Genomic DNA, 23,138 nt, shown 5'->3' with positions numbered 1-23,138 from the left:
ACACTTAGAGAGAGCCTTAAGCATGTGGAAGGTGAAAGGATCTTACACTTAGGGTCAGGAGAGTCTATCTACATTTAAGAGGGTGTCTCACAAGAGCAAACTAGGTGATATATCAGATGAACTTTACGTTAGTCACTATAGTAGTTTAGTAGTGTAGATAAGTAATACGTTATAAATACTCAACTTTTTAATATTAGTGAATCGTCTTTGCTCCCAGATTGTTTAGGTAGTTTATCGCCTAACTATTGTGACTAATTTTCGTATCTCTTTCTCTATTTATTTCAACTTGTTTGGTTTTTTCTTATTACAATTATTGTCTATATTGTCCGTTGTTGTGTGACAAGTCACTTCCCTACCTTTTCATATTGTTAGTTAGAATGAGATGCACATATCTTGGGAGCTAGGCATCTAAAATACTACTCAAGGAAAAAAAAAGAAAACGAAAAGAATTATGAAACCAAGTTTATAATCGCCGCACATTTTTATTTTTAATTATTTTTCAATTCATCATCACTTTATTTAACATGAAATTAGCAAATTGCACATTGTGGCAGGAAGTTGTTCAGTACTTTAGTTCAACAATTATGAGACGAGGAAACAAATTATCGACCACAGCACCACACTAATTAATTAAATCTCGAACATTTTCTCCTGATCTCTCCTTGCATACCAGTCTTAACCTCAATGCTACTCATTTTAATCATGGACTTCCTAAAGTTGTACTCAAATCTAAGCCCCAGAAGTCCTTTTAAAGGGCTGATGTACTTTTGGATAATACTTCTAGTTGAATCATCATTCCAAAGCCTTTGGTCTGACTCCAAAACTCCATTTCCATCTTTAATGTTGTTGAAGAAACTAAGGTCAAATTTGAACTGGCTATCTTTGTCCAATGCCACCCTTTTGGTTGCATCTCCATCCTTGGGGCAGAGTGCTTTCAACTCTGTTAAGAATGATGGGTTTATGGTTGGGTCTGAGTTGCCTGTCGTTGTGAAGTTGTGTAGACGATATCTAAAGAACAAGCAATCTGTTTGCCCTATCGTGTGTGCCCCTGCCATATATAGGAGAAAATTATTCGATAAAACTGTTATAATGTGACTCGTAGTTTCTAACCATGGCTGAAATTTAGAAAGAAGTATTTCAAATTATATAACCCAACTTTTCTAGGAAGATATTAAAAATTTGAAATTTTTATCTAACAGATATTATCATGGAGTAACCATTATTTATAGCAAAAAAGTTCAAAACTATTTACACAGAGAAAAGAAATCTTAAAAGAACTACAGAAAATTTTATTAGTTTTACTGTATTTTGTAAATAGTTTTATTCTTTTATTATATTTGAAAATGCATATAGCATGGGTGAAAAGAAATATTAAATAAGGACACATTTCTCTCCATTTTTATCTCTTTTAAAAAAATCCTTTGGTTGGAAATAGAATATTGTTTCTGATTTGGATTTAGTGTAAGAAAAAGATAGTGTAAATGTAGCGTTTGGTTCAGTAAGGCGGAAAGAAAAACTTGTTTACCGAGTAAGGTGAGGAGGTCTTGTTCGTCGAGGCCCTTTTCTGCAAATTTTTTCTTGTGGACAGCAATGGATTCGAGTGGAGAAGGTAAGTTTTGGGCTTCAGATTTTGAAGAAACTCTTCCATCTCTTCTTCCTGTGGGCACTGACCAACTTGGCCCTTTACTCTAAGACCATGTAAAGCAAGAACATTAATAATAATAATCAGCACATTTTAATCTCTAATTTTTTTTTCCAACTAATTAGATTAACATTCAGTTTCATTTTAAAATGAATGGGTAATGAGGTAACAAAAATTTAAGTTGATGGGTTTAGACAAATTTAATAACATATCATCTAACAAACTTTCAAAACTGTTTTATTTTAAAAAGAAAGGTTTCGTTTTATGAAAAACATTTTAAGAGAATTCCAAATTTGACCCTAACAAAGATGAAAACATAGTAATTGTGTGTTAGAGGATTCCATATTTGTTGAAAGCGTGTTGATGAACACCCTAATAAATGATCACAAAATAGAATATTTTAAGAGAAGAAATAAAAAACTTATATGGAAGATTTTAACTTTCTTTATGTGGGGGGCTTCCTTGCTCAGGTTCACCTTCACCACCCCCGGATACTAAAATAGTCGAAAAAGGAGACAAAGTGGAGGGCTTCTTTTGGAAGCCTGTAACTTGCATCGACTTTTTCCTACCCTTTCCGTAGATAGGGTATGGAGCCACCCTCGCTTTGATCAGCCTTACCAAAGGAAAGAGTAGATTCGAGACTACTATTGACACATATCTATAAGTCAGTCAATAGAGAAAGACGACATTTGCCTGACGATCTACTCGATCATCTGATCGAAGAAGTGCAACTTCAGCTCCGCACCAGCGATCCCTTTCAGCAAGGCGTGCATCTCCTCGAGATTGCTCTTGGCAACAGCCTTGTAGAAATCGAGGTTTGTGCGCCGCCCATCTCTGCCTAGAACGGAGATAAGGTCTATGAGCACCCTCCGGCCCTTCTTATTTTGCTAGCATAACTCATACTATAATTAGAAACAACAATTTAAATACTACAATGAATTAATGTGAAACTCCTACTAAATTAACTCTAATATTTTAACTCACATTCTTTAGTTCCTACCAAATTCTTATAAAATAACTCATTTAATTAAAACAGGTTTAATTTTCAACATCCTCCCTTAAACATGTTTTTAAAAAACTTTTGCAAAGTTCTTAACTTGTTAAACACATCAGTTTTGAGGATCTTAAGTCTTTACATATATATTCAACTTGAAACTCCTTTCTTGAATTTAATCTCTGATAAAGTGAAATCTTGTATCAATGTGTTGGCTACAATCACACAGGATTCTTCACTAGAGTAATTGTTGACTTATTGTCTACATGGATCACAGTTGGATCATCTTGCAAAATTCCGAATGTCTTTATCAAATTTCTTAACCAAACCGCATGCACTTATGAAGCTGCAGAAACATATTTTTCCTCACAAGTGGATAATGTCACAATAGGTTGTTTCTTAGAACTCCAAGTAAATATAGTGTTACCAATAAAGAAAACATATCCACGAATTCTCTTTCGATCATTAGTATCCCCAGCCTAGTCACTATCACAATAGCCTTCAAGCTTAAATAATTTAGATGAAATATAAAATACCCCATAGTCAAACATACCTTTGATGTAACGAAGAATTTTCTTTGCCACTTTCAAACGAGTAGTCATAGGAGCTTCCACAAATTGCTTCACTAATCCAATGCTGAAAAGAATATTTGGTTCTGTGCAAGTTAAATATCTCTAACTCCTACCCAAAGTTTTAAAATATGAAGGATCAACATCTCCTCTTCATATTTAGGCAGTTTGGTCCTAATTTCAATTGGAGTTGTGATAGGCTTAGAATTGATCATCTTCAACTTCTCTAGAATTTCTCTTGTATCTTGTTATTGAGAGACAAAAATACCTTCCTCTGACTCCTTAACCTCCATGCTAAGATAATATGCCATGTCATTTCAAATTCTTGGATCATCGCCTTCTTGAGATCATCAAACATATTTGCACAATTTTCTATAAACATTAAGTCATCCACATTAAAAAAAACCACCAAAATATGTCCCCGACCATTAGTCTTAATATCAAGAGAATGTTCATAAAGACACCTCAAATACCTATTTTCAAGGAAATATTTATTGATTATGCTATTCCATATTTTTGGCGCTTTTTTCAATCCATACAACGGCTTCTTTAATTTTAAATTTTTATCTTCTTGTCCTTTACAATATAACCAAGAGGTTATTCTAAGTAGACTTCTTCTTTTAGATGTCCATTTAAGAATGCTCATTTGACATCCATTTGAAAGACCTTCCAATTATTTTGCAACAAGCACAACTAACAATCTTATGGTCTCCAAATGAGCAACGAGAGCAAATACTTCATCATAATCAATGCCTTTTCTTTGAGAATATCCTTTTGCAACTTATCTTGTTTTTGTATCTTTCTACTTCTCCCTTTTCATTTCATTTTATCTTGAACACCATGTTGACACCTACAACTTTTTTTCTACTTGAAAGAGTAGAAAGTTTCCACGTATGATTTTTCTTTGTGGCTTTTATCCCTTCATATATATCAATCTTCCATTTTTCATCTTGCGAAGCTTCTTCAAAGTTCAAAGGTTTACTGTCACCAAATATACAAAAGAGAGTAAAGTTATTAAAAACTTTGACTTAACTCTTTAATTTCATCATATATGTATTGTAAACTTTTGATGCCATAGGCTCTTCACTTGAACTTGCAGATTATGAATGTGTGCTTTGTCGTGGTGTGATTGGCAATGTTGGTGGTCTTGATGTAGAAGCAATGTCACTAGATTCTTCATCCTGACGATCATCGGGAAAACACAAAAATTTGTAGTCTTCTTGTTCGTCATTCCAATTGCATGATGTTTTTTTTCATCAAACACACATCATCTCAGCTTACCATCGTCTTCTTTGTTAACAAGATTATAAAGCTTGTAGCCTTTTAAGCATGCATCATAGCCAACCAAAACATGTTTTTCACTTTTATCCTTGAGCTTAATTACAATGCTTTTGATTAGCTATATATATGCGCATAAGCCATACATCCAAATACTCTTAAATGAGCAATATAATGGATGGTTTTCTTCCTGACCATGCTTTTTGAGGAGTTTTGATCCACAAGCTTCTAGTAGAGGAATAATTTGACAAGTACATTGCACATTCAACAACCTGTGCCAAAATTCTTTTGGCATCTTCTTGCTCTTCAACATGCTTCAAGCCATGTTAAGTATTGTTTAGTTCTTCCTCTCAACAACACCATTTTGTTGATGAGTAAATGGATTTGTCATAGGCTGAAAAATTACATTTTCTAAGCAAAAAGTTTTGAATCCATTTGAAGTGAATTCATCTTCGATCCCATGTCTAATCTCAAAGCTTTTTATGTAATAACCACTTTCTTTTTCAACAAAAACTTTAAATCTCTTGAACATTCCAAATACTTATGATTTCTCCCTTAACAAAATAAACTCAAATTTTTTAGCTGAAATTATCAATAAATAATAAGAAATAATTTTTCTTACTGAAAGAACTCGGTTTGATCGGTCCACAAAGATTAGTATGAACTAACTCTAGTGATCTTCTTGCTCTTGAAGATGATTCTTGTGGAAAAAGTCTTCCTTGGCAGTTTACCATAAATACAACCTTCACAAATGATCTAGGTGTTTGACATATAGTAGCCCTTTCACCATGTTCTTCCTTGACAATAGTCTCAAGTCATCAAAGTTAAAATGTCCAAATCATAAGTTCCAAATCCAATTTGGATCTTTCAAACATGAATTCAAACATTTAGAAACATCAGTTTGAATGTTTAATAAAAAATTTTATTTTTCGTCATTTGCCACTTTAGCAATCATATTGTCATGATTATCACTTATTAAAAAACTATAATCTTTCATCAAAATATTATAGTCTTTCTCTAAGAGTTGTCCCAAACTCAAAATAATATTGTTCTTTATATCAGACACATAATAAACATTAGGGATAAACTCATGCTACCCATTCTTCAAATTGATCAAAATTTAACCTTTTCCTTTAAGTGAGGATTTTTTTTTGTGTTCACTAAATTCGATATTGCCGCTAACAGACTCATCAAGTTCCATGAACATCAACTTGCTTCCGCACATGTGATTGGTTGTACTGCTATCGAGATACCATGCATTGTTTTCACATGTTTCTTTATTTTTGCACGCTTGAAGCAACGATGACTCACTAGTTTCTTCATCTTTTTAAGCATAATTTGCATTTTCTTCCACTCTAGTTTTGCACTCCTAGGAATAATGACCAAATTTATGACAATTATAATATTAAACTTTTCTTTTGTCATACCTCTTTTCATTATTTGATTTGTTTCCATTTGATCTCGAATAATTTTGTCTTCCACGATCGACCTCTTGATGAATTTGAGTTTGAATTTACTCTCATCAAATTTTCTTTGACTGTATTTTCCTAGACCTCAGCCTCTGAAATTATCACGTCTACGATTGCCACCACGTCCTCGACCACGATTTGCCTTTTTCTAAGTTGTCTTTCTTATCTTTTAATTGCAACTTCGATTGAAAGAGTTGCTTAGTTTAAGCTTGTTCTTCTTGAGAAGTTTCTCTTGATGGGCTTGTAAAGAACCCATAAGTTGATCAATGAACATTTTACTCAAATCCTTTGATTCTTCAATAGCTACGACGATGAAATTGACTTTTTCATCCAATGAACAAATGTATCTTTTCTACTACTTGTTCATTTCACTTATTGTCTCACCATATTTTTTCATTTCATTTACTACTACTAGTAATCTCCCTGAAGTGCAATCTAAAATAAAATTCAGACTCCTTCATATATAGTGTAGTGACTCATAATCGCCTCTTTATTTTTTAAGGTGAACTTTCTTGACACGATCTACTCCTTTATACTTATTCTCCAAAATTTTCCATGCTTGATGTGCAATAGCCGCTCTAGAAATCTTCTCAAATTTTGAATCATCAATGGCTTGATGAGTGATGGTGAGACCTTTTGATCTTTCTTTCTTGTATTTTGTAAAGTTTCTTGTGAACCAAGTAAAGCTTCCGTTCAAATACACAAACTGTTATAATTTTCTTCCGTAAGTCGCGAGGTACTTGGAAGGGAACTAAATTATTGTTTGTCACATTTTTATAAATAAATTTTAAACTCCAAATTCAAGATCTGATACCATTTTGTTTGAAGCGTGTGACGTCACAAAATAGAATATTTAAGAGAAGAAATAAAAAGAATTATTTATTAACTTATTTATTTAAAATATGTTATAATTTTCAACAATATTAACGCAAAAGAAAATCAAGCAACCTCATAGTGTTTATAAAATTTATAAGATCAATGAAATATTCCTTTCTTTATTATTCGGTTTTGAGGTGGAACCACATCTAATATAATATTATAGAGCTCATAATATCCAAAACGGTTGTTTAGTCCAATAATAAAACCAATAGCACTTTTAAGTTTATGTGTAGTCTTGTGTAATTAGTATCAAAGACCAATATCTAAAGTTCTATATCTATAATATTTTTTACATTATGCTATATCTATTAATACTTTGATCAGTTTGATTGCTATATATTTGCAAATGGTACAAAATTGTTGAAACCAAAATATATATGATAAAATAGAGGCATGGAGAAGAAGGTATATATGAGTGCTCTCACAATTTTAAGGAGGGGGGAGTTTGAATGCATCTATCTCTATGTTCAACTTATGTGCTATTTTCATACTCGGCCACTTGTTGCTTGTTGTTATTTTGTCACTTGTTGTTACTTTGTCATATTTTTGTTTCTAATTTGTCACATTGTCACTGGTATTTTGTTTTCTATTTTAGGTTTATACGTGTGATCTCGAACATCAATTTTTGGAGATTGGGAGAAGATTTTGAGTTAGGATATATTTTGCCTAGGTGAATGTAATTTTTTTTTTTGTATAGAAAACTTGTAAAGAGTTAGAATGAAAAACTCTAGCTTAGAGAATGATGTATGTGAGATTTGTGAAAACTTAATTAGCAATTCTCAAATACTATACTACTAATATTACATTGTTGAATTGAACATTTGTTTTATTTTTAATATAGAAGCTTATTTTTGTTCTATTTGTTCATCTATTGATTTCATTGTTGATTAATTATTGTTCGTGCTTAGATATTATTGAAAAAAAGTACTTATTTAACAATTAAAATTCAGGTATAAAACTGTAAATAACTTATGTCGACGAAAATGATGTCGGCAAACATATGTTTTAGACCGCATTTTGAAGAATGGTTATGCCAACAATACATGTATTTTCGTCGGGACAAATTATATGGCAATGCAACATTTTTCGTCGACAAAAATGCAGTATGTCGACGAAATTGTGTTTCGTTGGGCATAACTTGTATCGCGACGAAATACAATTTCGTCCGGAGAACTTGTATGCCAACAAAATTTTATCTATCGGGGAAACTTATATGTTGACGCAATTGAGTTTCTTCGGAAAAACTTGTATGCCGATGAAGCTGCATTTCGTCGGTAAAAACTTGTATGTTGACGCAACAACATACGTCGGGAAAAAGGTATTTATGCCGACGAAACTAAATTTCGTCGACAAGAACTTCTCCCGACATGGATACGACAACGATCTTGTCGATGCAAAAAAATGTGTCTGTATAACTTATGACGACATTTGAATTTTGACCGATATTTTTTTTCGTTGGTAAGAGTAAAAATTCTTGCAGTGTTGAGATCTAATTTATATAGTCTAAGCCATCAAAAGATACATAGTTTTACCAAGTCAACGGCATCACGAGCAGCCAAAGCAAGAATATCAGCACAAGAGACAATGCCAGGGCACTCAACTTCAAGCTTTGATTTTGCATCTTCAATTACTTCAAACCCTCTTAATCCAAGGTTTGGCAAAGCATTTCTCTCAGCCAAATTACCCGAAATCAACACTGAACCATCACACCCCTGCCAATATATATATAAAAAGTCCATTATTATTCTGTATGATGATTCTCATAAATTAACTACAATTAAATATCAAAGGGTGAAGAACAATAACCTGCACAAAACAGTCGTGAAAATGAAGCCTCAATAAACCAGCTGCAATGGTAGGATCGGTTTTCATGTACGATTCAACTGTATTTCTCACTATAGATTCTGCTTTTGGACATGAAAAAGAATAGAACCCATTTCTTAGCTCACCATTTACTCCCAAACCCATCATTAAAATTCCCAAAATTATGAACAAAATCCCATCTTTCTGTCCACCCATTATGATATCTAACAACTGATATGATGTTGATCTTACTTCTATGTTTGTGTGTTTCAACGCAATATTTTCATACCTGTGTGTGTATATATAATATACAAGCTGTTTAGTTAAACTTTGTTTTATTTTAGTGAATAATCTTTTTTGATGAGTGTTTCTGTGTTTGATAGTGGAATTACGCGTGGGTTCAACGAGTTGCTAAAAGTAGTGGAGTGGTATGGCTTCTCTCTAATTGAGTAATTAATAAATACTAATGGAAAAGGGCTTGCTTATCATTCAAAATGTAACTGAACGTGTATTTCCATGTGCAAATTTTTGTGGTGACAAATATGCGCATTCATATGAATAAATTATAGTCATTTGGTCATTCCACTTAGGTTGATCGATTCTTTTTTATTCGTAATGGTGGTTATATTGAATACCATGTTCCTCAGCACATTTTTTTATGATATAAATTGAGGAAGAAACTTTTGTTGCAAAGGACACTACCACAAAATATATTTTACTTAACACTAGCTACTTTTACATACTTACGTTTTTATTAAAAAAACGTCAAGTATTGACCATTTTAAAGACAAAATGTCAAATATAGTCTAAAAAAAGCGAAGTTTTTACGGAAATTTTTGAACTATTTTGCGTTGGTATGTACTTGACGTTTTTTTCGCATCAAGTATAAAGGAGAGTTTACTTGACGTTTTATTCCTGTCAAGTATAGTGGATATTTACTTGACGCGAAAAACGTGTCAAGTATAGTTTGAAAAAAAATAAAAATTTCAAATTATTTTACGTTAGCTTTACTTGACATTTTATTTCGCATCAAGTATAATAGAGATTGTACTTGATGGTTTATTAATGTCAAGTATAATGCAGAGTTTACTTGACGTTGTGTTCGCGTCAAGTTACTTAATATTTACTTGATGTGAAAAGAACGTGAATTATAGTTTACATTTTTATTTAAAAATATTTTGGAAATGTTAAATAAAAAAAAGTAAAAAAAAAATAAAAAGCATAAAATCACTATCCTTTCATTAAATAAATTTATTAAAATAAACTCAATAAAATAAACTTATTAAAATAAATTTATTAAAATAAACTTTTTAAAAATTATTTATTAAGTTATTTTATTAAAACTTTCCTTCCAATCCTTTCATCTCCCCCCTTTCTTTTCCAAATACCTCTCCATCACGCCGCACCTCCACATTGCTCATCGATTGCCATAGAATGTTGCTTTACACCGGCCGCACCTGTTCCATGTTACTCACCAATCGTCGCAGAACATTACTCTACGTCGGTCGCACCTGCTTTACGCCAGCAGCCCCTGCTCCATGTTGCTCACCAACCACCGCAGACGTTGCTCTAGCCGACCGCACCTGCTCTACGTCGGCCGCACCTACTCTCCACACTGCTCTACACCGGTCGCCTCTCCTCTCCATGTTGCTCTATCTAAACCGCTTATCTCCACTTTTCTCTACGCCAGCCGCCGCCACACAAACGCTAAAAACACCAATCGCCACCACATTTCACTTGTATGTCTCTTCACCTCTATGAAGTTCGAGTTTGTTACACCGATGGACTGGTTTAGTTTTTGTATTAAATACCTAATATCTTGACTTAGGCCTTGGGTAATTTACTGTTTGTTTGGCTTCTATGGTAGAGATGGTACTGATCTACATTTGTGTTGGAATTTATGTCCTAAAACTCGTAGTTTGTAGTTAAAACTATATTCTATCTAATAAAGTGTTTATTGAGGATTTATTAGTGAAAATAGAATACTATAATCTTGAATCAAATAACTAAGGTCTTGAGGCTATCTAGTGTAGACTTGAACTTTATGTACAGACATAAATATGGATCAAGTTCGAGTTTATAGCCCAAACGGTCTATACTGTATGAATAAGGTTGGACGCCTTATTCTGGAAACACTATGGATGCGGCCCGCTCTGTAGTTAATACAAACGATGTGATCCTAAATCGTTTATGTAGAGACATGGGAATGGGGGCATCATATATAAAGAGTTTACATAAGACTGGAACCATGAAAAAGTCATTTTTTAAGTTATAACACCGTTGAGTATATAAACTGACTTTTTCGTTTATGTTGACCTAGGTGACTTAATCTTAATCTTGAGCTAACTATGAACTTCTGTTCAAACGGTATTATCCTTAGATCTGCATAGGTGAGGGCAGCTCAATGGTGTTTGCCCAATAAGCCTCCAATTTCAGGGGTAAGACCGATTAGATGGCTAGGGACATAGAGTACAAGATGGAATTCACTCCTACCCGCTTCAGGGTTAGTAGATAGGTTGTTCCCTTAAGGACTGAATCTAATTCTTGAACAAGAGATCCCGCCCTCTCGTTGGCCCAAGAGGGATTCAGGTTTATAGGTTGGACCTTAAACCAAATGTTCAATAGTGGATCAGTGGGACTTAAGGAACAAGATGTAGTATCGAGGGTAAAACGATATTTTGACCCAGCCGTGGTTATGAACAACCTGTGAAGGATTAACTTACTGATTATGGTTATATCAAATGGACACAAATATATCTATAGTGAAGGAAGTGCAACTACGGGACTTTAGTGGAATGACCCGTTAGTTAACTAATGTTGATTGGCTCGGTCTAAAAGGGTTTAGCCAATTAATCTTCAATCATTGAGCCCACGATCTATAGGTTCATTAGGTTCCCCTCCTAGCTCAAACAGAATTACCTTAGAACAATATGTTGGAATAATTCGAATTGTTTGAATTAGATAAACAAAGAGAAACCGACGAATATATGTGATATAGTCATCGGTTATAGGGTTTTATGTTTAAATGTGATTTAAATGTTAAAAATATGAATATGGATTCATATTTAGAAGCTCAAAATTGATGGAAATAGTCAAAATTGTGAAAAGTCAAAATATTGACTTTTGACTTTGAAAAGTCAAATTTTGATCGGCTTTATATTCCAATGTGATTTGAATTTCAAGAAAATGAATGTGAATTCATGCTCTGGAGGTCGAAATTAGTCAAGATGGACAAAATGGTAAAAAGTCAAAATGTTAACTTTTGATTTGAAAAGTCAAAGTTTGACTTTGAGTAGAATTGTTAAATGACCATTTTGGCCCTTGACCAAAGTTAGTGGAAAAATTTAACATTTTGTTGGATAATTCCACTAACTCTTAGTGGGCTATGTGGAAGCTTATGGTGATGACACCAAGCCCACTAAGAGAGAATGAAATGGTGAATCAATCCACTAATGGATAGTGGATTGTGAGGTGTTGGGCTTTGGTGGTCCAATTACATGCAATTTTTGCATGTAATTTGTTTATTTAAGGGGAAATTTTCAAATGGAAGAAGATTTTTTTGCCATTTTTGTAATTTTGAATTACAAAAATAAACTTTTTTCTCCCCAAATCTCACACCAAAATCCACCTCCAAATTCAATCTCTTTCTCAATTTTCTTATTTTAAACGGGTCCCACAACCGAGTTCCAAGTCCGGAGAATAGTGGGTCAACTCTAGTGGTGGTCCGATTTGCGTTTGGGAGAAGATTTGAAGCTTTGGAAAGCTACAAAGGTAAGTATTTCTTTTAACCCTAACTTAATGTAATTAGGGTTGTGTTTAGTTTGCATGTTAATCAGTAAATCAAGTTTAGTTGCAATTAGGGTAAAAACCCGATCTTGGTTTCTGCTGCGTTCGTATGCTTTCCATCAATTTGAATGTGATGTTTGACTAAAATGTTATTGATTTTTGTTATTGATGTACATTTGAATGAGATTTGCATGAATTTCAATGTGATGTTTGACTGATATATGGGAAATTCGTATGTAGAGTTCTAGATTTGAGTTTTAAAGATGTTTAAAACTTCAAACAATGTTACCAATTAAGTTTGAGACCAATTTAAGTAAGATTTTGGTTGTGTTACTCGATTTAAGTTTTGAAGTGTTTTTAGATCAAACCACGTGTTGGCTATGGTGAATAGGACTTTTTATAAGTTAATTTTGTCTTTTGGTTTGAGATCGTAAAGTTTGAAGTTAAGTTCGTTTATGTTTTATGTTTGGATCCTTGTTTTGAGACAATTCTAAGGCTTGACGAAGAGTAAATTGCTTGTTAATTTGAGCTTTAATTTCGATGTAAATGATCTTATGACTAGAACACTTAAGCTAGATTGGGATTTGTTTGTTGATAGGATAGTAAGTTGCATGAGTTACATAATTTTGAATATCGTAAATGTTTTTTTTGTAGATCCAAGATTAAGATATTATAAGTATGGATAAATCATGAATATCAAAAGAGTAGATTATCTAAAGAGTTTGAGTTGAGTGTAGAGAACTTCATCAGATTTGGATTTTACAATACAACTAATACTTCTATACGTTGCCCTTGTTTAAAGTGTGAAAATTGTCAAAAACATAAAGTCAATGATATTAGAGATCATTTATATTTTAATGGCATTGATGAAAGTTATAAGATTTGATTTTGGCATGGTGAAGAATTTCCTACTTCATCATTCCATGGAGAATCTTCTAAGTGTATGTATGAAGAGAATGACGTTGGAAATATAAAAGAAATGGTTGAAATTGCTCATGAGCAATATTCAAAGGATCCAAGTGATTTTGAAAAATTGCTTAATGATGCATATAGCATTTTATAGTTTGTAAAATGCTTATCGCAACCAACGTATGTGTTTGCTTTTGAATGATTTAACATCAACTTATACTAGGGTAAAAGTTCTTTGATATTTTGTATTTGCATAGTAATTCCAAGTTTGCAATTGGTAATACTTTTTCATGTCTATTTAAATAGGATTTTGGAAACAACAATATATTAAATAAAAATAATGAATATCAAATAGATTTTCCGCAATACAAAAATATAAATAAGATGAAAATTTTAAAACATTTTTAGTCATAAAATAAATATTTTGTCAATATATACTAGACTCTAGTTGTTTCACTTAGAAGCAACTAGTGGGTTGAACGAGACCTGCTGCAATTCCTCCAACATTGTTACATGTAGCTTGGGCTGTTTGATTCATATGTGTAAGTCTTACATTCTCTAACTTTATTCCAACACATGGATTTGTTGGACTACAATCGAACTTTACTGCAACTTTGGTAGCTGATGTTCCATGAATGTCTTGATAAGTCACATCGTTAATTTTAACCCCAGAAGCCTATAATATGGTACAACAACTTAGCACTCAATAATACAACAATTCATATGATCGAGGATTAGAGCATATTGAATTGATTAAATATTCATACCTTTCCCGGACACCCTTTGTGTCTTGGACAATAATTTTGATCGATAACAATTGGATTTTGGACATTGTCCATTACAATATGTTGGAAAAGAATTTTCCTAGCAAAACCATTGCTAGGCTTGCCCCATGCTTTGATTCTTACCCCATTTTGAGTGCGTGAAAATACAACATTCTTCACAGTAACATTTTGGACTCCTTCCTCTTGTAGATCCTTTGCCAAACTCCCAATGCTACAAATTATAACCAATTTTATTACAAAAATGTTGATAATTAAGAATTTATTTACTTTATAATTTTTCCCATCTATATATATTAGACTAATAATTCACAAAAGTTTACCTTATTCCATGACCCGGTCCACATACAATATTTTCAATACGTAAATTAGATGTACCAGGACCAATGGAAATGCAATCATCTCCAGTTCCTATTTTGGAGTTTAGTACAGCCACATTAGAGGACATTTGCCCATGAATTCCGTCTGTGTTGGGACTATTGCCAGAGGCCAAGACCTTAATACCTCTCATCGTGACATTTTGACAACCATTAATGACTATATGGAACATTTGGCTATTGAGTGATGTCAATGCGCTGACCACTACATTTTTGGAGTTAGAGAATTGAAGGGTCTGCATGAACGGTAGAGAAGATTAGGATTTATTTAAAATAAAAAATATAATAATTTTGAGAGAAATTGTGGTTTTAGTTAATTTGCTTACTGTGGCACCAGATGGACAAGTAGTGCTACTAGAAGAATTCTTGCAAGCCCATAAGCCAGCTCCCTTCCCATCAAGATTGCCACCTGAGACGGTAACTCCATCAACATTCCTAAAAGCAATCCAAGCTGGAGAGTTTCCAATAACTTGAAAGTCGGAGGGAGCCACCAAAGTGCCATCAATGCGGATAAAGATTGCATTATTTTTGCAAGGTCCATTGAAAGTTCCAGAGCGAAGGTAATATCTTCCTCGTGGGACATAAATTGTGGCTGGTTTTGTGGAGGAACAAGCATTAGACCAAACAGTTTGAAATGCTTGTGTCGAGTCAGTTCTTCCATCACCTTTTCCTCCAAAGCTAACAACATTGTAAGACCAAGCATTACCAAAAGTAAACAAATTCATCAATGCTACTAACACAATCAATATAATCGAACTACTCTGGATCTTCTCAAATTGGATGATCATCATCTTAATCGAATTTTCTTGGGATGGTTATTTTTTTCTTTTCAAATGCTTAAATTTGTGAAGGTGAGAGAGAACAATGATGAGAAAGTGGAAATATGATTTGATGGAATGAAGAAATTGTTGGTAGTATTTATAGGATCATCTAAGAAAGAACAAAAGTATAAATATGAAACAATTGATATGATAAAGTTGGGCCGTCGCCACATTTTTAATTTTGATCATCATAAGGAGGCCAGAGAAAGAAAACTAAGTAACGTAAACAATAAGAATAATAAGGATGTTTGACTAATTGTGCTGTAACCTTATTTTTTAATTAGGAAAATATTGGGAATTTGTGTAGAGTTTTTGCTCAACAAATAAATTAAATTTATCTATTGCTATTGAACTTAACGATGGTAATAAGGTGGTTATTATTATATATTATAATGATAGGATAAACAATAATGGTATCAGTTCACCTATTTTTGTTGAAAGAAATTCTTCTCAATAGAAAAAAAAAATTGAAACTATTATAAAATATATTCGGAGATTTAGATGGATAAAATGAAAATTTTATAAATTTTGTTATATCTTGTTAATAATTTTTTATATTTAAAAATTTCCTATATTTTACTTGTTTATAACTAGTCGGATATATGTTTCTATCTTATTTAGATTTATTGTTTTAATGGAAATTTAATTCAATTAAATGTAACATTATATTCTCAATAAAAAAAAAAAAAAAAGAGAGATTCAGTTCAAATTTAAAAGGAAAGTATAATAGCTATGTAATTAAAATTTTATTTCCTCTTTTGGACTAAACTACGAATATATATAAATAATAATATGTAATTGAGACTTAAATATTAAGTAACTTCATTTATATTAACGTAAAATAATGGTTTTAACTCTAGATTATATATTTTCTGTCAAAGGCAGCTTAATGCCATGGTGTATGTGATTAATATTAATTAAACAAAAATAACACAAAATGGATATTATTGCATGTATTCATAACACACAATTATTTTTAATTATTGGTTGGTGTGTTACATACTCTGCTCTCATTTTACTCTAGACAATTAACTGGGCTGATTTGATCCATTTAATTTCTTAACTTCTAGTACATAATATAATAATTCACTCTTCATATTTTAAAATTTATGATAACTTCAGCTAATTGCTTAATGTTTTTTACTTGACTTAAGAAAAATATTCGTCAAAAAGTCTTTTTTTTTTTTTTTTTTTTTTTTTTTATAAATATTCTCTTATAAAAATAATGGTTTGTAATAAGAATATTAATGTATTTGACAACTCTTTTTAGTAAATCTGTCCGATTTGTTTATATACAATGTGTGTTTAAAGAAAAACGAAGTTGTATTAGGAGATGGATGGAATGGTATATACATTGATTCTGTGTTGTTATCTTAATAATAATTGTTTGAATTCTGCCGTATATCAAACACAGCGTGGCAATGGCAATAAGGCTGCTGCCTTTGGACAATGGACATTTATGCAAAATTATACCTTAACCTAAAACCCTTTGTTTTGCGTTAATATTACTTTACCTAATATTTAAGTTCCAATCCCATATTCAGATTATTATATTGGCATTATTTTTAAATACCCAACTTATTCTAATTTTCCCACATTCCCCATTGCCGATTTCTTCATCTCAACATCCTCACGATTTTCACGCGTTTCTCATCCACTTCTCCTTCTCCTTTGTCCACCTTCTCTTCTTCATTCATCCATCCACTCCACGTATATTCTTTTTTCTTCGACCACATTTCTTATATGATAGTTCTCTATCACGTCTATTTCCATTCCATTCCTTCAACAAGAGCGAGAGCAAGAGAGATTGTGAGAGAGGAATATATTGTATTCAATGGTATATGTAAATCGAGAAATCGTCATCGAGAGAGTGAGAGCGAGAACCATAGCGAGAGATTGAAACGTGGGTATTTGGCCAAACTAATCACTAATTATTAGACTTTGGTTTTCTTCGATTGGATTTAACGTGGATCACCTATAATTTGTTGGGACAACTTATTGGAAATAACTTATTGGGCTTGGCCCAAATAGCAAAGCAACAAATCTTTGTCCCACATTGATAAATCTTGAAGTGGAAAGAGGACATATAAACTCAAGTCTTGAAAGGGGACCACTAACTGAGTAAGTGGTGATAGTATAACCCTATCCCACACGCGCGCCTCCATTGAAAACTATGCAATAACCACAATTAGGGCTGATATTGCATATGTTGTCAGTATATGAGGTTAACTCCACTAGTGGGTATGTATTTTTGCTCGGAGGTGGATGGAATTAGAATTGGCAGGACAGGAGGCTAAAGGAACCAACTTGGTTGACCTAAATTCCTCTGTGAACATGGGCCTAAAGCCCTTCGGAAAGTGGTCCTAAATTCCTCTGTGAACATGGGCCTAAAGCTGGAGATCCATAGCACTTGATAATTGGGTGGTCTATTGCGAGTCTCTTATTGGGTGTGGTCTGTTGCGATAGACTTGATGATCCATAGCCCATTGTGAACAGTCATTAAATGGACTAGATGGATAATCCAAAACCTTTTTGAGTCCATAGTCGGTATGGATAATATTAAAGTCTCCATAGCTCCTTTTGAGTGGTTTGACTTGGCAAACTTGATGGAGCATATAACGTGACAATGAAGGTGGGGCCGCCTTCTATGAAAGAGTTTAAAGGTCTCTTTCTAGAGTTCTCACGACGACCCGAGGTTCGGTCTATGTGCATGGCCAGAAAGGCACAATTTTACATTGCAGAAACAAAGGCTTTCTTTAGAGATAGAGCGTGTCGTAAGGGTCTCAACCAAGGGTTATAAGGAGTTCAAGATATAATTCACTCCCTCTAAACAAGGTTGTTTCCTTACTTCACTACGCATCAATACAAATCTTCGGATATTGGTGCCTAAGCTTAATATATCTTCTATGCTAAAAAAAAATCTCATTCTTCTACACCCCCAAAAACTTTGCTGCTACAGTTATTTGTGGGGGGATTATTGAAAATGACTTATTGAGCTTGGCTCAAATAGCAAAGCAACAAATCTTTATCCTACATTGATAAATCTTGAAGTGGAAAGAGGACATATAAACCCAAGTCTTAAAAGGGGACTACAATTTGAGTGAGTGGTGATAGTATAACCCTGTCCCACACGCGCGCCGCCGTCTGGTCGGACGGGCTGGCTCGGGCTTGGGCGACCGCGCTTGCGCGAAAAATAGGAATATAATTTTATTTCTATTTCTCTTTTATTTTTTTGCGTTGGCAGCTAGGACACGTGTAATTTATTTACACAGTCAAGGCGTCCGACTTCCTTGTTCAAACGTGGCGTACGTTCATGTAATTCAACGTTCGTCGTGCAACATGTTTGTCTGACGTTCACTCTCTATAATATTTTTACGATCTTCGCTCGCGTTCTCTCCTTGCCGATAATCGTTCTCCTCCACGCACTGCCTTTATCGCCCCTCTATAAATTGGACAGAACTCATTCCATCATTCACACAACAAAAACATATTCACTTTAACCTCCTCCTCTCTTCCTCTCGTTTTCATACTCTGCGTTCTGAGCATTTACGTAAACCCTTTGTTTCTATTCCCTGTGCTTACGAGTGCACATTAGTACTGGGAAGCTGTGTTAATCTTGGGGAGCAACCGACATAAAGATTAGCACCATGGTCAGCCGAACTTGCTTTCAGGGCAGTAGTTCGTCACGGCACAGTAGTTAATCTGCGACCTTATTTTCTAACACAACTTTAAAGAATAGCAAAAAATAATGTCTACTATTTTGAATAAATAATAAAAATTTACTTAAATTTCCCTATTCTTGTAAAAATCACATCTTCTAAAATACAATTATTATGAAAATAGAAATGTACTATAATTAAGTCATGCATCCCAAAACAAACATCAGATCAAAACCAGTGGTCAGAATCATTTCATCTTCTTCGTCTCCATTGATGATCAACGCCAACCTTCCATAAACCCATAAACATACATCCATATAGTTGGAATCGTTGAAAGACCAATGGTTAACGACGTGAACTACAAACCATCGAAAAACGTAGCAGTACTTCGTCTCTCTGTCTCATTTGCTGTTTTCTGCAAAATTACGATTTGAAATCCTCCTTTACTTTTCTGTCTACAATGTAATTGAAACTTTTTTTTATCGGTTTCAACAAAATAACACAAACAATGCTCTAATCCTTGCCGATTAGGACATGCACAGGTGACAACACACCCGATTGAGTCTCCCCATTCTCGTATCGAGTTAACAACAACACATAAATCATTTTGAGGGAATTTTGATAAAACCAATATAAGCCACATGAGACATCCTCATCTTCAACAATTCAAATAAGATTATAACTATTACAAGCCAGTAAACCATCAAACGAGATAGAACAAGATTGGAAGAGGGAAAAAGCTTACCTTGAATACAACCATTAAATTGTTGGAATGAAAAATTGGATGAAATGTAAACCTCAATGAAAAGATAATTGTGATATTGTGAAATTTTATTATTCAATTTACCTGCTGTAGAGCCATAGCAAAACAAGAAGAAATTGAAAAAGTAGATAGAATCTTCGATTATAAAAATGGGGAAAAATTTTTGTTATTAATTTGAACTTTAGTTAAGAAATATGTTGATTTCCAAACTACTCAAAAGGTTTAGATGAATGAAAAAAAAATCTTTTGATATTTTAGATAAACGAAACTCAATCTAATAAAACTAGTTTATAATAGTAAAATAACACCAAATATTTACTATTTTAGAAAGTTTGTTGAATAAGAAATTTTTGGACCAATCACAAATTGCCACGTCATTTACTAAATTAATTGAACTTGAGACTAATTAAAAATTGACATGGGTTTCCAAATTAAAATTGAAGACATAAATGAGCTAATTCTAATGATATCATATGTCTTTATTATGACCGTTGGATCAAGATAATTTTTTGATCAAATTAAATATTATTTACTTGGGCTAAAGTTCAATTGAGCCCAAAAATAAGTTTAATTTAGCCCAAATGCTAAATATGATCCAAATTCATGTGGTTGAGCCCAATAGTCTAGTCCATGGGTCAATTAGGTTCAAGCCCATAAAACCCACTAGAGAACTCTATAAATAGAGGAGTTCTCTTCATTTGTGGGTTGAAAAATTTTTACTCCAAAAGGTCTAGAGAGAACTCTCTAAGAGTTAAAAACTCCCTCTCCTGAAATCGATCGCTCTCGAAGATTGAAGTTCCTTTGAATATACAAGCTTTCTACCAAGACTACAACTTCAACAACATTACGCGCTCCGCTTTCTGAAATCAAGCATAAACATCTAGCCAAGAAAGAATCAGAAGATAAAATTCTAGAGATCGAACCACATTACATCAAATCAACATAAATACAATAGGATTTGAATGGAAGAATTTGCTCTAAGAACACTCTTAATTTTTTATTATTTGAAAAATATTGCTTTTTATACAGTACGGGAGTTCAAGAGGAGTGAATGAATGGATGAGTTATAACACCTAAATTAGAGATCTTACGTATTTGAAAATATGATTAGAAAAAGTCGGCTCAAAAGAATTGGTGGTTATTATCAATATCAACAATGTGTACTTTTTTTTTTTTTGTGGCTCAACCTGCTAAATCTCCAAAGTTTATATTTGATTTGGAGCAATTTTATATTGGTGGAACTTTTAAAACTTTCCTAAGAAACGTGTGAGGGAGAAAGAAATATACTTATGAAAGAGTTAGGTTAGTTTGTAAGAGATAGTTATTGGAAAGTAGTTGAAGATAGAAATAAGAATGATAAATGGTTGTGAAGGTAATGTTAGGATCATTTTAGATTTCAGCTCTACTAAGATGACTATTTGGTTGGAACTCCATTGAGTAGATGAGTTGTGCATCTCCCTGACCTAATTACCTAACTCACTAAACAAACCTCATTGACTATGTGACTCATATTTCTTCATAACTCCAAATTGATGATTCGATACATTTTGATTGGCGTTTGTTGCTGAGAAATCATCCATTAAGTTATGGGATGAGATAGTCACTCCAGTTGTACAAAACTTATTAGTTTTGGTAATTATGATGGCTTCTGCAATAGTTCTTAATTGGAAAGATTTTCTATAACTTCAAATAAGTTGTATTTGGACATTGAGAGTGTTGGAAGTGGAAGATTGTTAACAACGTGGATCCCAAACTTATTGGACCAAAATCAATTTGCTTAAGTCATGTTCAAATTTTTGGGGACATAAAATTCTTTCTCAACATACACGTGGGCAACTAGATAAATACCAAAATAATAATAATAATAATAATAATAATAATAATAATAAAGAAAAAAGAAATTTACTTGTAAATTTTTATTTTAATTATAAAAATGGCAAAAACGAAAAAATGGAATAATAAATTGTTACAAATAGGATTTAAATGTCTATACTTTAGTACAAATGACACTTCCTAAAATACAATCGTTGTGAAAACATAAATACACCATAATTAAGACCCACATCCTAAAACAAACTCAAAACTTCAAACAAACACTCAAATCAAAACCCTAAATTTCCTCCAAAATCGTTCCATCTTCTTCATCTCCATTGAGGATCAACACCAACCTCCCATCATTCCAGAGACATACATCCACAGAGCTAGAACCATTGAAAACCAGTGGCGATGATGTATACTTTAAATCATCGAAACACCTCAGAACTCCGCCTCTTTGTCATTCACCGTTTTCTGCAAAATTACTGTTTGAAAACATTCTCTTCTCTTCTTCCTACGATCTTCAATTATAAAAATGAGGAAAAATAAAACCTTTACTAAGAGTTTGAATTTTATTTAAGAAATATGAAGATTTTCAAAGTAGTCAAAATGTTTAGATGGATTGAAAAAATTCTTTTCATATTTTAGATAAATGAAAGTGAATCTAATATAATAACAAAATATTTAATGTTTTGTAAAATTTAATAATCAAATATTTTGATATTTTTGAAAAAAATAAAGGTTTAATTAAGATAGATATAATTAGTTTAATACAATATTAAAATAATACAAAGGAATAAGATATTTTGAAAATTTTATTAAATCTATATTTTCGTGAGATTTTAAAAAATAGATATTATGGATCAGTTAAATATATATTGAGAAATTTTAAAAAATAAATATATAAACATTTATTAAAGATAAATGTTCAATTAAGTAGGATATAATTTTATTAAATAAATATATAAACATTTATTAAATGTAAAGGTTGAGCTGAGATATAACTAATCGGAGAGATAATATAGATAGAGATTCCTATAGAAAAAGTTTGCGTGAGACGTGTGCGAGATACGTGCGAGATGTGTGCAAGATGTGTGCGAGATACGTGCGAGATAAACCATGAAGGCCTAAGAGACTTACTAAACATGCATAGAATCACTCTAAATGGATTATGAGGTGTACTAATTTGATTTTAAAATAAATAGTGAAAGTTTGGAAGGTGCGAGATATGTGCGAGATAAACCATGAGGGGCTAATACAAACTAAACATGCATAGAACAATACAAACTAATGCATATAAACATGCATAGAATCACTCCAAATGGATTAAAGTGAAAGTGATCAAAGTGAAAGCCAGAGTGGTTTGAGAAGCATCCATAGCGGCATGAAATTGCTCACAATATAAGACAATAATACACAATAGATAGAAAGCAATGTAGATAAAAAAAACTCACTGCTAAATAAAAGAGCTTCAATTGCACTTCTAAGAGGTAGCCAATTCAGATTTAAAGAAGGGATCCCAAGAAAAAGAAGCAAAATGCCAACTATATTTAACTTCAATTCATTTCACTACCCATTTAACTTTCTAAGAA

General features: G+C 32.7%; 2 protein-coding genes across 2 annotated transcripts; both read right to left on the bottom strand.

Moving 5' to 3' along the window:
• Positions 1–449: 449 nt before the first annotated feature.
• LOC103487453 (peroxidase 25-like) lies at positions 450–8,894 on the bottom strand. Its single transcript, XM_008445781.3, has 4 exons — positions 8,638–8,894; positions 8,364–8,543; positions 1,526–1,688; positions 450–1,048 (listed from the first exon to the last, which is right to left on the bottom strand). The coding sequence occupies exons 1-4, from the start codon at positions 8,848–8,850 to the stop codon at positions 627–629; spliced, it is 978 nt and encodes a 325-aa protein (XP_008444003.1). The 5' UTR covers positions 8,851–8,894; the 3' UTR covers positions 450–626.
• A 4,801-nt stretch (positions 8,895–13,695) lies between these two features.
• On the bottom strand, positions 13,696–15,345 carry LOC103487500 (polygalacturonase-like). Its single transcript, XM_051081630.1, has 4 exons — positions 14,815–15,345; positions 14,435–14,724; positions 14,097–14,325; positions 13,696–14,005 (listed from the first exon to the last, which is right to left on the bottom strand). Exons 1-4 carry the CDS (start codon positions 15,277–15,279, stop codon positions 13,787–13,789), a joined length of 1,203 nt encoding a protein of 400 aa, XP_050937587.1. The 5' UTR covers positions 15,280–15,345; the 3' UTR covers positions 13,696–13,786.
• Positions 15,346–23,138: the final 7,793 nt, after the last annotated feature.

The sequence above is a fragment of the Cucumis melo genome, chromosome 2 (genome assembly GCF_025177605.1).
Source record: "Cucumis melo cultivar AY chromosome 2, USDA_Cmelo_AY_1.0, whole genome shotgun sequence".
Classification (NCBI taxonomy): Eukaryota; Viridiplantae; Streptophyta; class Magnoliopsida; order Cucurbitales; family Cucurbitaceae; genus Cucumis; species Cucumis melo.
Note: the sequence above shows the minus strand (reverse complement) of the source record. Positions and strands in the feature narration are given on the sequence as shown.